The sequence below is a fragment of the Sapajus apella genome, unplaced genomic scaffold (genome assembly GCF_009761245.1).
Source record: "Sapajus apella isolate SASKATOON/1434 unplaced genomic scaffold, GSC_monkey_1.0 scaffold199, whole genome shotgun sequence".
Taxonomy (NCBI): Eukaryota; Metazoa; Chordata; class Mammalia; order Primates; family Cebidae; genus Sapajus; species Sapajus apella.
Genome location: NW_022437139.1, coordinates 891,451 through 903,693, shown reverse-complemented (window position 1 = coordinate 903,693; position 12,243 = coordinate 891,451). Strand labels below are relative to the sequence as shown.

General features: G+C 40.8%; 2 protein-coding genes across 3 annotated transcripts in view; both read right to left on the bottom strand.

Annotated features, from left to right (window-relative positions):
* Positions 1-12,243, bottom strand: part of LOC116543866 (zinc finger protein 429-like) — a 785,602-nt gene that overhangs the window by 46,478 nt on the left and 726,881 nt on the right. The window lies entirely within an intron of this gene.
* Positions 7,422-12,243, bottom strand: part of LOC116543864 (zinc finger protein 724-like) — a 61,825-nt gene continuing 57,003 nt past the window's right edge. Inside the window, exons 6-8 of one of the 2 annotated variants that reach the window (XM_032269806.1) lie at positions 8,761-10,251; positions 8,613-8,676; positions 7,422-8,365 (exon numbers count right to left, since the gene is read on the bottom strand). In XM_032269806.1, the coding sequence (XP_032125697.1) occupies positions 8,278-8,365; positions 8,613-8,676; positions 8,761-10,251 (1,643 nt within the window). In that variant the 3' untranslated portion in view covers positions 7,422-8,277. Of the gene's footprint in view, positions 10,252-12,243 lie in introns of both variants that reach the window. The other variant, XM_032269807.1, reaches the window with a different exon arrangement.

Genomic DNA, 12,243 nt, shown 5'->3' with positions numbered 1-12,243 from the left:
TTTTTTTTTTTTTTTTTTTTTTTTTTTGAGACGGAGTTTCACTCTTGCTACCCAGGCTGGAGTGCAATGGCGCGATCTCGGCTCATCGCAACCTCCGCCTCCTGGGTTCAGGCAATTCTCCTGCCTCAACTTCCTGAGTAGCTGGGATTACAGGCACGCGCCACCATGCCCAGCTAATGTTTTTTTTTTTGTATTTTTAGTAGAGACGGGGTTTCACCATGTTGACCAGGATGGTCTCGATCTCTTGACCTCGTGATCCACCCGCCTCGGCCTCCCAAAGTGCTGGGATTACAGGCTTGAGCCACCGCGCCCGGCCCAAATATGTACTACTTTTAATTGATATATAACGTGTACAGAAATACATGTACAAAGCATTTATTCATTTAAAGCTCAATGAATTGTTACAAAGAAATACACTTGCAATTAGAAAATAAAACTAGGCTAGGCACAGTGGCTTATATCTGTAATCCTAGCACTTTGGGAGGGCAAGATGGATGGATCGCTTTGTTATAGGTAAGGGGTCCTGATCTAGACCTCAAGAGACTGTTCTTGGATCTTGCACAACAAATAATTCAGAGGCCGGGTGCGGTGGCTCACGCCTGTAATCCCAGCACATTGGGAGGCTGAGGCAGGCGGATCACCTAAGGTCGGAAGTTCGAGAGCAGCCTGACCAACATGGTGAAACCCTGTCTCAAAAAAAAAAAGAAAAATGGCCGGGCGCGGTGGCTCAAGCCTGTAATCCCAGCACTTTGGGAGGCCGAGGCGGGTGGATCACGAGGTCAAGAGATCGAGACCATCCTGGTCAACATGGTGAAACCCCGTGTCTACTAAAAACTACAAAACATTAGCTGGGCATGGTGGCGCGTGCCTGTAATTCCAGCTACTCAGGAGGCTGAGGCAGGAGAATTGCCTGAACCCAGGAGGCGGAGGTTGCGGTGAGCCGAGATTGCGCCATTGCACTCCAGCCTGGGTAACATGAGTGAAACTCCGTCTCAAAAAAAAAAAAGCTCTGGATATAAAATCACAGTCGTATTTTACCACATATAAAAAGATGAGCTGGTACTAATTCTACCAAATGTATTCCAAAAACCCCAGGTGGAATTCCACCTTAACTCACTATATAGAATCTGTATCATCTTGATACTAAAGTCTAGTGAAAACGCAACAAAAACAAAAAACTACAGGCCAATATATTTGGTGAACATTGAAACAAAAATCCTCCATAAATACTAGCAAGCTGAATTCACAGGCAAATCAAAGTTATTTTGCCACAATCATGTGAGCATTATATCACATATGCAAGGATGTTTCAGTCTATACAAGTCACTATGTGTGATTCACTATGTAATTAAAAATAAAAAATATGATTAACACAATAGATGCAGAAAAAGCATTCAAAGAAATTCAGTATTCATGAAAATATTCTCAACAAAGTAGGCATTGATGAAACATATCTCAAAATAACAGGAGCCATTTAAAGCATCTTAATAAGGAGCAGAAATGGCTGGGTGCAGTGGCTCACACCTGTAATCCTAGCACTTTGGGAGGCTGAGAAATTGAGACCAGCCTGACCAACATGGAAAAACCCGGTCTCTACTAAAAATACAAAATTAGCCAGGCGTGGTGGTGCATGCCTGTAATCCCAGCTACTGGGGAGGCTGAGGCAGCAGAATTGCTTGAACAGGGGAGGCAGAGATTGTAGTGAGCTGAGATGGCACCACTGCACTCCAGCCTGGGCAACTGGGCAATGAGTGAAACTCCATCTCAAAAAAAAAAAAAAAAACCAACAAATACAAAACATCACTGAACGTAATCAGAGAGAATGCAAATAAATAAAAAAGCATTCTACTCTCATGGATTTCAAGAATGAATATAAAATGCCTATGCTTCCTAGAGAAGCCTGAAAATGAAGTGTTATCTTTATCAAACTGTCAATTTATATACATTTAGGCAGTCTTCCTCTGTCGCCTAGGCTGAAGTGCAGTGGTACCATCTCAGCTCATTGCAACATCCGCCTCCCGGGTTCAAGCGATTTTCCTGCCTCAGCCTCCCGAGTTGCTGGGATTACAGGTGCCTGCTACCACACCTCAATTTTTGTATTTTTAGTAGAGATGGGGTTTTGCTGTGTTGGCCAGGTTGGTCCTGAACTCCTGATCTCAAGTGATCTGTCCACCCCAGCCTCCCAAAGAGCTGGGGTTATAGGCCTGAGGCATCACGCTGGGCCCAACCCCCTATTATTTGTGGTAACAAAGCACAGCAACAAGATTTCTTGAATTGTGCCTGGATCTTAATTCATAAAAGAAAGGTGAATGCCACTGAAAGGTGTTGAATACACTTCCACCAGAAACAAGAGGCAAGACAGGCCATGGGGGGTACCTCACAGAGGCTGTCTCATGCAGGTGGGGGAGAAACAGTGTTATCGGGGAACTAGGACTACTTCTTTATGACCATGATAGTTGAAAGGAAAAACATGAGGCTTTTCCCTATTAAATAGAAGGTCAATACCTCATGTTGGTGCCTGGTTGGAAATAATACATTTGCAGGCTCATAAAGGCTGCCTGACAAAAAGCATGTAAACAGTGATTGCTCCTATGGCCCTCCCTGTGATTTGGCAGGCTTATGGAGCAGTTAAGAACAGGAGATGTCGGCTGGGCACAGTGGCTCACGCCTGTAATCCCAACACTTTGGGAGGCCGAGGTGGGTGGATTACCTGAGGTCAGGAGTTCAAGACCAGTCTGACCAACATGCTGAAACCCCATCTCAAAAAAAAAAAAAAGGATCTCATATGCCCAACACAGAATCTAACGACATGTTTAATAAAAACTATTATCATTAGTGGAAATACTGAATTGCTTCATTTCTTTCTTTTTTTTTTTTTTTAAGATGGGGTTTCACCACGATGGCCAGGCTGGTCTTGAACGCCTGACCTCAGGTGATCCACCCACCTCGGCCTCCCAAAGTGCTAGGATTACAGGCGTGAGCCACCGCACCCAGCCATTTCTGCTTTAAAATAAAAAAAAATTTTTTTAATTTAAAAAATTTAGCACCCAGGCTAGAGTGCAGTGGCATGATCTCAGCTCACTGCTTCCTCCATCTCCTGGGTTCAAGTGATTCTCCTGCCCCTGCCTCCCGACTAGCTGGGATTACAGGCGCCCACTACTAAGTGCACACCTAATTTTTGTATTTTTAGTAGACAGGGTTTCACCATCTTGGCCAGGCTGGTCTCGAACTCCAGTCCTCGTGATCCACCTGACTCAGCCTCCCAAAGTGCTGGGATTACAGACCGGAGCCACAGAATCTCGCTTTTTTTTTTTTTTGAGACAGTCTCCCTCTTTCGCACAAGTGGGAAATAGTCTGATCTTGCCTAACAGCAACCTCCATTTCCCAGGCTCAAGCAATTCTACTGTCTGCGGAGTAGCTGGGACTACAGGTGTGTGCCACCATGCCCGGCCAATATTTTATTTTTAGTAAAGATAGGGTTCCACAATGCTGGCCAGGCTGGTCTGGAACTACTGACCTCACGTAATCCATCCATTGGCCTCCCAAAGTGCTGGGATCACAGGTGTGAGCCACCATGCCTGGCCATTTCTGCTGCTTAAGATGCTTTAAAATGGGGTGGGTGTGCTGGCTCACGCCTGTGATCCCCGCACTCTGGGAGGCCGCAGCAGGTGGATGATGAGGCCAAGAGATTCAGACCATCCTGGCCATCCATGGTGAAACCCCGTCTCTACTAAAATTACAAAAATTAGCCAGGCTTGATGGTGCGCAGCTGTAGTCCCAGCTACTTGGGAGCGGGAGGCGGAGGTTGCAATGAGTCCAGATCCTGCCACTGCACTCCAGCCTGGTAACAGAGTGAAACTGTCTCAAAAAAAAAAAAAAAAGGTTTTAAATAAATAAAATCTGCTTTAAAATTTGATACCTGATAACCCCTTTGGCTTTCGAATTGGCTGACAATCAAAATGCCAACTCTTGCCATCTAACTACAATTAAAAGGAAATTCTAAGGCTAAGTGGTCAAAAGTTGCACTTTCAACTTTTTTTTTTTTTTTTTTGTTTGAGACAGAGTTTCGCCCTTGTTACCCAGGCTGGAGTGCAATGGCGCGATCTCGGCTCACCGCAACCTCCGCCTCCTGGGTTCAGGCAATTCTCTTGCCTCAGCCTCCTGAGTAGCTGGGATTACAGGCACACACCACCATGCCCAGCTAATTTTTTGTAGTTTTAGTAGAGACAGGGTTTCACCATGTTGACCAGGATGGTCTCGATCTCTTGACCTCGTAATCCACCCGCCTCGGCCTCCCAAAGTGCTAGGATTACAGGCTTGAGCCACCGCGCCCGGCCTCAACTTTTTTTAAAAAGATACATTATTTGGGTGGGCATGGTCACTCATGCCTGTAATCCCAGCACTTTAGGAGGCCAAGGCAGGGAGATCATGAGGTCAGGAGTTTCAGACCAGTCTGACCAATATGGTGAAACCCTATTTCCACTAAAAGCACAAAAAAATTAGCCTGGTGTAGTGGTGCATGCCTGTAAGCCCAGCTACTCAGGAGGCTGAGGCATGAGAATCGCTGGAACCCTGTAGTCGCAGGTTGCACTGAGCCTGCACTCCAGCAATGGTCAACAGTTTCACTTCCAACATTTTTAAAAGATACATAATTTTCCGAAAAATTTTTATGACCGTTTGAATAGTTGGGCTTTTGCTAATCACTCATAACCAACAGAATTACATATATTTTGCAAGCTCTAATACAGAACACTTAATATTCATATCAGAAACCCATTATTGTAATGCATATATCTGGTATAAACAATCTTTTTTACACATTGAATTCTGCATTTTATTCTTCCTTGATATGTATGAGATTCACCAGTACCAGTTTTCTCTTGTGGCACAAGGAGCTGAATGTCATTTGCATTACCTATTAAAATTCTGTGGCAACTCATGGTATTATTGAACATATGTTCTAGTGTCTTTTTGCAGATTTAAATATTTAATTGTAGTGTCAATTTAATATTTAGATGTGTGTTACCTGTCTGGATAATCTGTAATTAAACTGATCTTTTGTAATGGTGATGGTGATTAGCACACACTGAAAATCCAGGAAAGCAATTATTTTCCTCTTTTTACTGGAAATCACATTTGTAAGTTGTGATATCGATTATCAGCCATGCATTCATGATTCAATTTTTATTTTGTGTGTCTGGTAAGAAATTTTACATAGCATTCAATTTTAGCATAAATTTTGAGCCTTAGGAAATTAATTCTACAAATCTTATACAGACATAAATGTATCAACCTTATATGTTTTACAAAGCTATATATATATATATTCCATTTATTAAAATACTGGAACTGGCGTTATGTAGATATAGTTGTAGATATCAGAGTGAAAATAAAATGTGAAAATTACAGCTTAAGTATTTATGGTAAAAGTAAATAAATACAAGATATAAATTATGCTTTTTTTTTTTTCTTTTTTTGATCGGGAGTCTTACTCTTGTTGCCCAGGCTGGAGTGCAATGGCACAATCTCAGCTTACTGCAACCTCTGCCTGCCAAGTAGCTGGGGCTACAGGCATGTGCCACCACACCAGGTTAATTTTTGTATTTTTAGTAGAGACGGGGTTTCACCATGTTGGCCAGGTTGGTCTCAAACTTCTGATCTCATGATCTGCCCATCTCGGCCTCCCAAAGTGCTGGAATTACAGGTGTGAGCCACCATGCCTGGCCTAAATTAGACAACTTTATAAGGTAGTTATTTACAATTGCTTAGAACTTACATGGCAAGCTGAAAAACTGAAAAAGTTAAACGCATGCTTTGGCAGTTTAGCTTTTCTGAAGAGTTTAAGTAGAATAAAATAATACATCTCAAAATATCAACTTTTCTGGTAATTAATTTTCAGATCAAAAGTTAAATTTCACAAAATTTTATGCTCATCAATTTAATCAGAAGTCTCTTACAACTGGAAGAGATTACAGAATGATGGTGCTTTCATGTTGGGTGGGAGAGAAAATTATTACCAGGGGCTAGATCATACAGTAGTTTTACTAATCAATGTTGACTTTCATGACTATTTTGTCTCAAATTATGTTAATAATAAAGTCATGGCCTTGACCCAAGATATTTTTTAAAACTGATGTTTTTGGGCCTGGTGTGGTGGCTCACAACAGTAATCCCACACTTTGGGAGGTCAAGGTGGGTGAATCACCTGAAGTCAAAAGTTCGAGACCAGCGGAGTTTTGAGATTCTGTCTCAAAAAACAAACAAAAAAACCCCAAAAATTATGTTATCAGCCATTTTAATTAAAAAATGCATAGAAATGAAGACATTTAAGTCACAATTTATATTTGAAAATTAAAATGAGGCCGGGCGTGGTGGCTCAAGCCTATAATCCCAGCACTTTGGGAGGCCGAGGCGGGTGGATCACGAGGTCAAGAGATCGAGACCATCCTGATCAACATGGTGAAGCCCCATCTCTACTAAAAATACAAAAAATTAGCTGGGCATGGTGGCGCGTGCCTGTAATCCCAGCTACTCAGGAGGCTGAGGCAGGAGAATTGCCTGAACCCAGGACGCAGAGGTTGCGGTGAGCCGAGATCGCGCCATTGCACTCCAGCCTGGGTAACATGAGTGAAACTCCGTCTCAAAAAAAAAAAAAAGAAAATTAAAATGCTCTGGAAACCTTTTTCTTGAAAGGCTTTCTAGGTAGAGCATTATATTATCAGTAAAGAAAGTTTAATTTTCTTTTTTACATGTTTTTATTTTGTTGGATTTCTCTGACTAGGAACAATTACATTGAATAGGAGTGTTACTGTAGTATGTATACTTGTCTCATTTTTATTCTAATGAATACGTGCAACTAATGCCTTTTTAGTATAATGTTGGCTGAGGATTTTTCATGTGTCTTATTGAGGTATATTTTGCCAATACTTCCTTTGTTGAGAATATAATTGTGAATGAATATTGAATTCCGTAAGTGCATTTTCTGCATCTATTGTGTTAATTGTACAATTTTTTGCTTTAATTATCTTTACATGGTGAATTGCAGTTATTGACTTGCATACGATGAAACATCTTTGCATACGTGAAATAAAGCTCACATGGGGCCGGGCGCGGTAGCTCAAGCCTGTAATCCCAGCACTTTGGGAGGCCGGGGCGGGTGGATCACAAGGTCAAGAGATCGAGACCATCCTGGTCAACATGGTGAAACCCCGTCTCTACTAAAACTACAAAAAATTAGCTGGGCATGGTGGTGCGTGCCTGTAATCCCAGCTACTCAGGAGGCTGAGGCAGAATTGCCTGAACCCAGGAGGCGGAGGTTGCGGTGAGCCGAGATCGCGCCATTACACTCCAGCCTGGGTAACAAGAGCGAAACTCCCTCTCAAAAAAAAAAAAAAAAAAAAAAGAAATAAAGCTCACATGACTGTGACAAAACAACCTTTTAATTTGCTTATGAACTCACCTTGCTAGTGTTTCATGGACAATATTTGTTTCAATGTTTATCAAAAATATTGGCCTGTAGTTTCCTTTCTTTGTTGTGCCTTCCCTAGATTTTAGTATCAAGATAATATTGATTTTGTAAAATGAGTTAAGGTGTAATCCCACATTGAGTATTTGGAGTACATTTAGTAGTAGTAGGAACTCATCTTTGTATATTTGGTAACATTTGTCTGCCATTTTATATAATTCAGGGCTTTTATGGTTGGTAGGTTTTTTATTACTAGTTCAGTTTCATCATCTATTTTATACGTTTTTGTCCAGTGCAAGACTTCTGTTTCTTACTTGTTCAATTTTGGAAAGTTGTGAGCAACTGCTTCAGAGTTTTCCTCTAGTACAAAAGGCATACGGTAAGATCTAATACCTCTTTACATTTGTGATGTTCACCTTCAAAATAAATACTCTTAATCACTTTAAAGGCTTATGTTTTCATAGGCATGCACCACCACGCCTGGCTAATTTTGTATTTTTTTAGTGGAGACAGGGTTTCTTTCTCCATGTTAGTCAGGCTGGTCTCAAGCTCCTGACCTCACGTGATCTGCCTGCCTAGGGCTCCCAAAGTGCTGGGATTACAGGTGTGAGCCACCACACCTGGCTCAAAGACCTTTTGACAGTAATTGCACTTACCATGTTTTTACTAAGTATGAACTCTCTGTTGATGCATAAGATGTGAGCCAATATTAATGTGTTTCTCACAGTCTTTACATTTGTACAATTTTTCTCAAATATAAATGCTTTGCCTTGCAACAAGGTGTATTGGTTGAAAGTTTTGGCACACTGGTCTCATTTGTAGGGTTTCTCTCCAGCATGAATTATACTATGTGTAGTAGGGGTTGAGGATTGGTTAAAAGCTTTGCCACATTTTTCACATTTCTAGGGTTTCTCTCCAGCATAACTTATCTTATGTGTAGTAAGTTGGGAGAACCGCTTAAAGGCTTTGCCACCATCCTCACATTTGTAGATTTTCTCTCCAGTATGAACTATGTTTAGTAATAGATAAGGATTTGTTAAAAGCTTTGCTGCATTCTTCATATTTGTATGATTTCTCTCCTGTATGAATTTTTTTATGATAAGTAAGGTATGAGAATCAATAAAAAGCTTTGAGACATTCTTCATATTTGTAGGGTTTCCCTCCAGCATGAACTTTCTTATGTGTAGTCAGGGTTGAGAAGTGGTTAAAAGCTTTATCACATTCTTCCTATTTATAGGATTTCTCTCTGGTATGAATTTTCTTATGTTCCTTAAGGGTTGAGGACTGCTTAAAGCCTTTGCCACATTCTTCACATTTGTAGGGTCTCTCTCCAGTATGAATTCTCCTATGTGTAGTAAGGTTTGAGAATAAACTAAAGGCTTTGTCACATTCTTCACATTTGTAAGGTTTTTCTCCAGTGTGAATTCTGTTATGTCTCGTAAGGTGTGAGTACCAATTAAAAGCTTTGCCACATTCTTCACAGTTGTAGGGTTTCTCTCCAGGATGAATTTTCTTATGTTTAGTAAAGTGTGAGGACTGGTTAAAAGCTTTGCCACATTCTTCACATTTGTAGGTTTTCTCTCCAGTATGAATTATCTTATGTTTAGTAAGCGTTGAAAGTACAGTAAAGGCTTTGCCACATTCTTCACATTTGTAGGGTTTCTCTCCAGTATGAATTCTCCTATGTCTACTAAGGTATGAGGACAGGGTAAAAGCTTTACCACATTCTTCACATTTGTAGGGTTTCTCTCTGGTATGAATTTTCTTATGTCTACTAAGGTGTGAATAACAATTAAAAGCTTTGCCACATTCCTCACATTTGTAGGGTCTCTGGCCAGTATGAATTCTCTTATGTGTCGTAAGAGTTGAGCAAACGCTAAAGGCTTTGCCACATTCCTCACATTTGTAGGGTTTCTCTCCAGTATGAATTCTCTTATGTGTAGTAAGGTGTGAGTACCAGTTAAAATCTTTACCACATTCTTCACATTTGTAGGGTCTCTGTCCAATATGAATTTTCTTGTGTGTAGTAAGGGTTGAAAATATACTGAAGGCTCTGCCACATTCTTTACATTTGTAGGGTTTTCCTCCAGCATGAATTCTCTGATGTCTTTTAAGGGTTGAGAATACATTAAAGGCTTTGCCACATTCTTGACAATTGTAGGGTTTCTCTCCACTATGAATTTTCTTATGTTTAGTAAGGTGTGAGGACCATTTAAAATCTTTGCCACATTCTTCACGTTTGTAGTGTTTCTTTCCAGCGTAAATTATCTTATGCCTACCAAGAGTTGAGGACTGGTTAAAAGCTTTTCCACGTTCTTCATATTTGTAGGACTTTTCTCCAGTATGAACTCTCCTGTGCCTAGTAAGGGTGGAGAACCAATAAAAGGCTTTGCCACATTCTTCACATTGGTAAGCATTCTCTCTAATATGAATTCTTTTATGTTGACTTAGATGTAAAAGCATGCAAAATGATTTGCCACATTTTTTACATTTGAAAGGTTTCCTTCCAGTACGTCTTGTCTTACGTCTACCTGAATTGAACAATTTATGAATGACTTTCCCATATGTATCACATTGAAATATTTTGCTCTGGTTACTGGTCAAACACTGGTTTAGTTCATTAGAACCTTCTTTGTGCACATTACACTCATTCACACTTTCACAGCCTTTTCTTATCTGTAAATCCTTATGTCCACATTTTCCATATTCTCTCAGTACCACTTTTTGAAAAGAATCTTTTATGCCTGGCCTTTGCCCAAGGTCTTGGCCAAAATGAGAACACAGAACTGAAAGAAATAAAAATAACAAATTACTCCACTTACTAGAGTCAGATAAATATAGCTTACAAATCTAACCTGTAACATTATACACACTATATAAACAAGATGACATAGCAAAATACCAAAGGATCTAATTTTTTATAGACATATATATGTAACAAAAACATATTAACCAAAATACATCTCAGAAAAAATTATAAATAAGTGTTTGAAGGGCCCCACGTGAGCACAATGCAAAAAGCCACACAGAAGGGAAAAAAAAACAACAGAAAAAAAACTTTGTTACATTTACCCAACACAGCTCTTCCAGCTCCCCAATATAATAAAATGCCTTTAGAAATAAACTGCCAGCCAGGCATGGTGGCTCACTCTGTAACTCCAGCTACTTGAGAGGCTGAGGCAAGAGAATCGCTTGAAAGCAGGAGGCAGAGGTAGGAGTGAGTCAAGATTGTGCCACTGCATTCCACCTTGGGTAGCAGAGCAAGACAACATCTCAAACAACAACAACAACAACAAAACAGTAAATTGCCAACTTCCAATTTTTTTTAAAGAAAGACAAGTAAAATACTGGCTCCTACGTCTTTGTTACTTGCTTGTAGGTGCCTTTCCAGACACTGGTTTCTGTCTCCTCTAACACACAGTGCTGAAAGAAATGGTGGGATGCTTTGGAATGACAGTTTGAGTCTGCTGAGACCAAAGGTGAATGTTGCAGCAGTGGACACTTAAGTAACACAGAAAAAAAGAAAAAGAAAAAAGAAGGTGTAGGAAGCGATTACTGAGTATTAAGAAAGAAGACAAATAATTTTCTTTAAAAATACAAAATTTCACACGAGACACATTCTAAGAACATGTTTACGAGACTTTCAGAATCTCTGACCCAGATAATTCTTCAAAGTTGCCAGGAGAAATCCATATTTTTTTTTTTTTTTTTTGAGACGGAGTTTCACTCATGTTACCCAGGCTGGAGTGCAATGGCGCGATCTCGGCTCACCGCAACCTCCGCCTCCTGGGTTCAGGCAATTCTCCTGCCTCAGCCTCCTGAGTAGCTGGGATTACAGGCACGCACCACCATGCCCAGCTAATTTTTTGTAGTTTTAGTAGAGACGGGGTTTCACCATGTTGACCAGGATGGTCTCGATCTCTTGACCTCGTGATCCACCCGCCTCGGCCTCCCAAAGTGCTGGGATTACAGGCTTGAGCCACCGCGCCCGGCCGCTGAGAAATCCATATTACAAAGATTGAAACAGGTAACTTTTGTTTTTTCTCTCAGACAGAGTATCACTCTGTCATCCAGGCTGGAGTGCAGTGGCACAATCTCGGCTCACTGCAATCTTCGCCTCCTGGGTTCAAGAGATTCTCCTGCCTCAGTCTCCTGAGTAGCTGGGACTACAGGTGTGAAGGACCATGCTTGGCTAATTTTTGTATTTTTTAATAGAAACCAGGTTTCACCATATTGGATAGGCTGGTCTCAAACTCCTGACCCCGTAATCTGCCCATCTTGGCCTCCCAAAGTGTTGGGATTACAAGTGTGAGCCACCGTGCCCAGCCCAGGTAACTTTTTTTAATGTTCAAATTTTAATAAAAGATTACCTGGCCTTCTTTGTGTATGTGGCCTGAAATGAAGGCTCATTACAGTGCCATGAAGGCAACAGGATTAAGATAAACATCACCTTTTGATAGCATTAAATTGATTTTTTAAAATAGTAAATGCTGGAGTGGGGACAACTGATTTGAATAAAGTTGAAAGAACATATGAAAGTCAGTTTTAAGATGTCATGTTTGAGTAGTGTAAATTTTGATCATTCTAATATGATCAAAAAAAATTCTAATTTTTTTTTTTTTTTTTTTTTTCTGAGACGGAGTTTCGCTCTTGTTACCCAGGCTGGAGTGCAATGGCGCGATCTCAGCTCACCGCAACCTCCACCTCCCAGGTTCAGGCAATTCTCCTGCCTCAGCCTCCTGAGTAGCTGGGATTACAGGCACACACCACCATGCCCA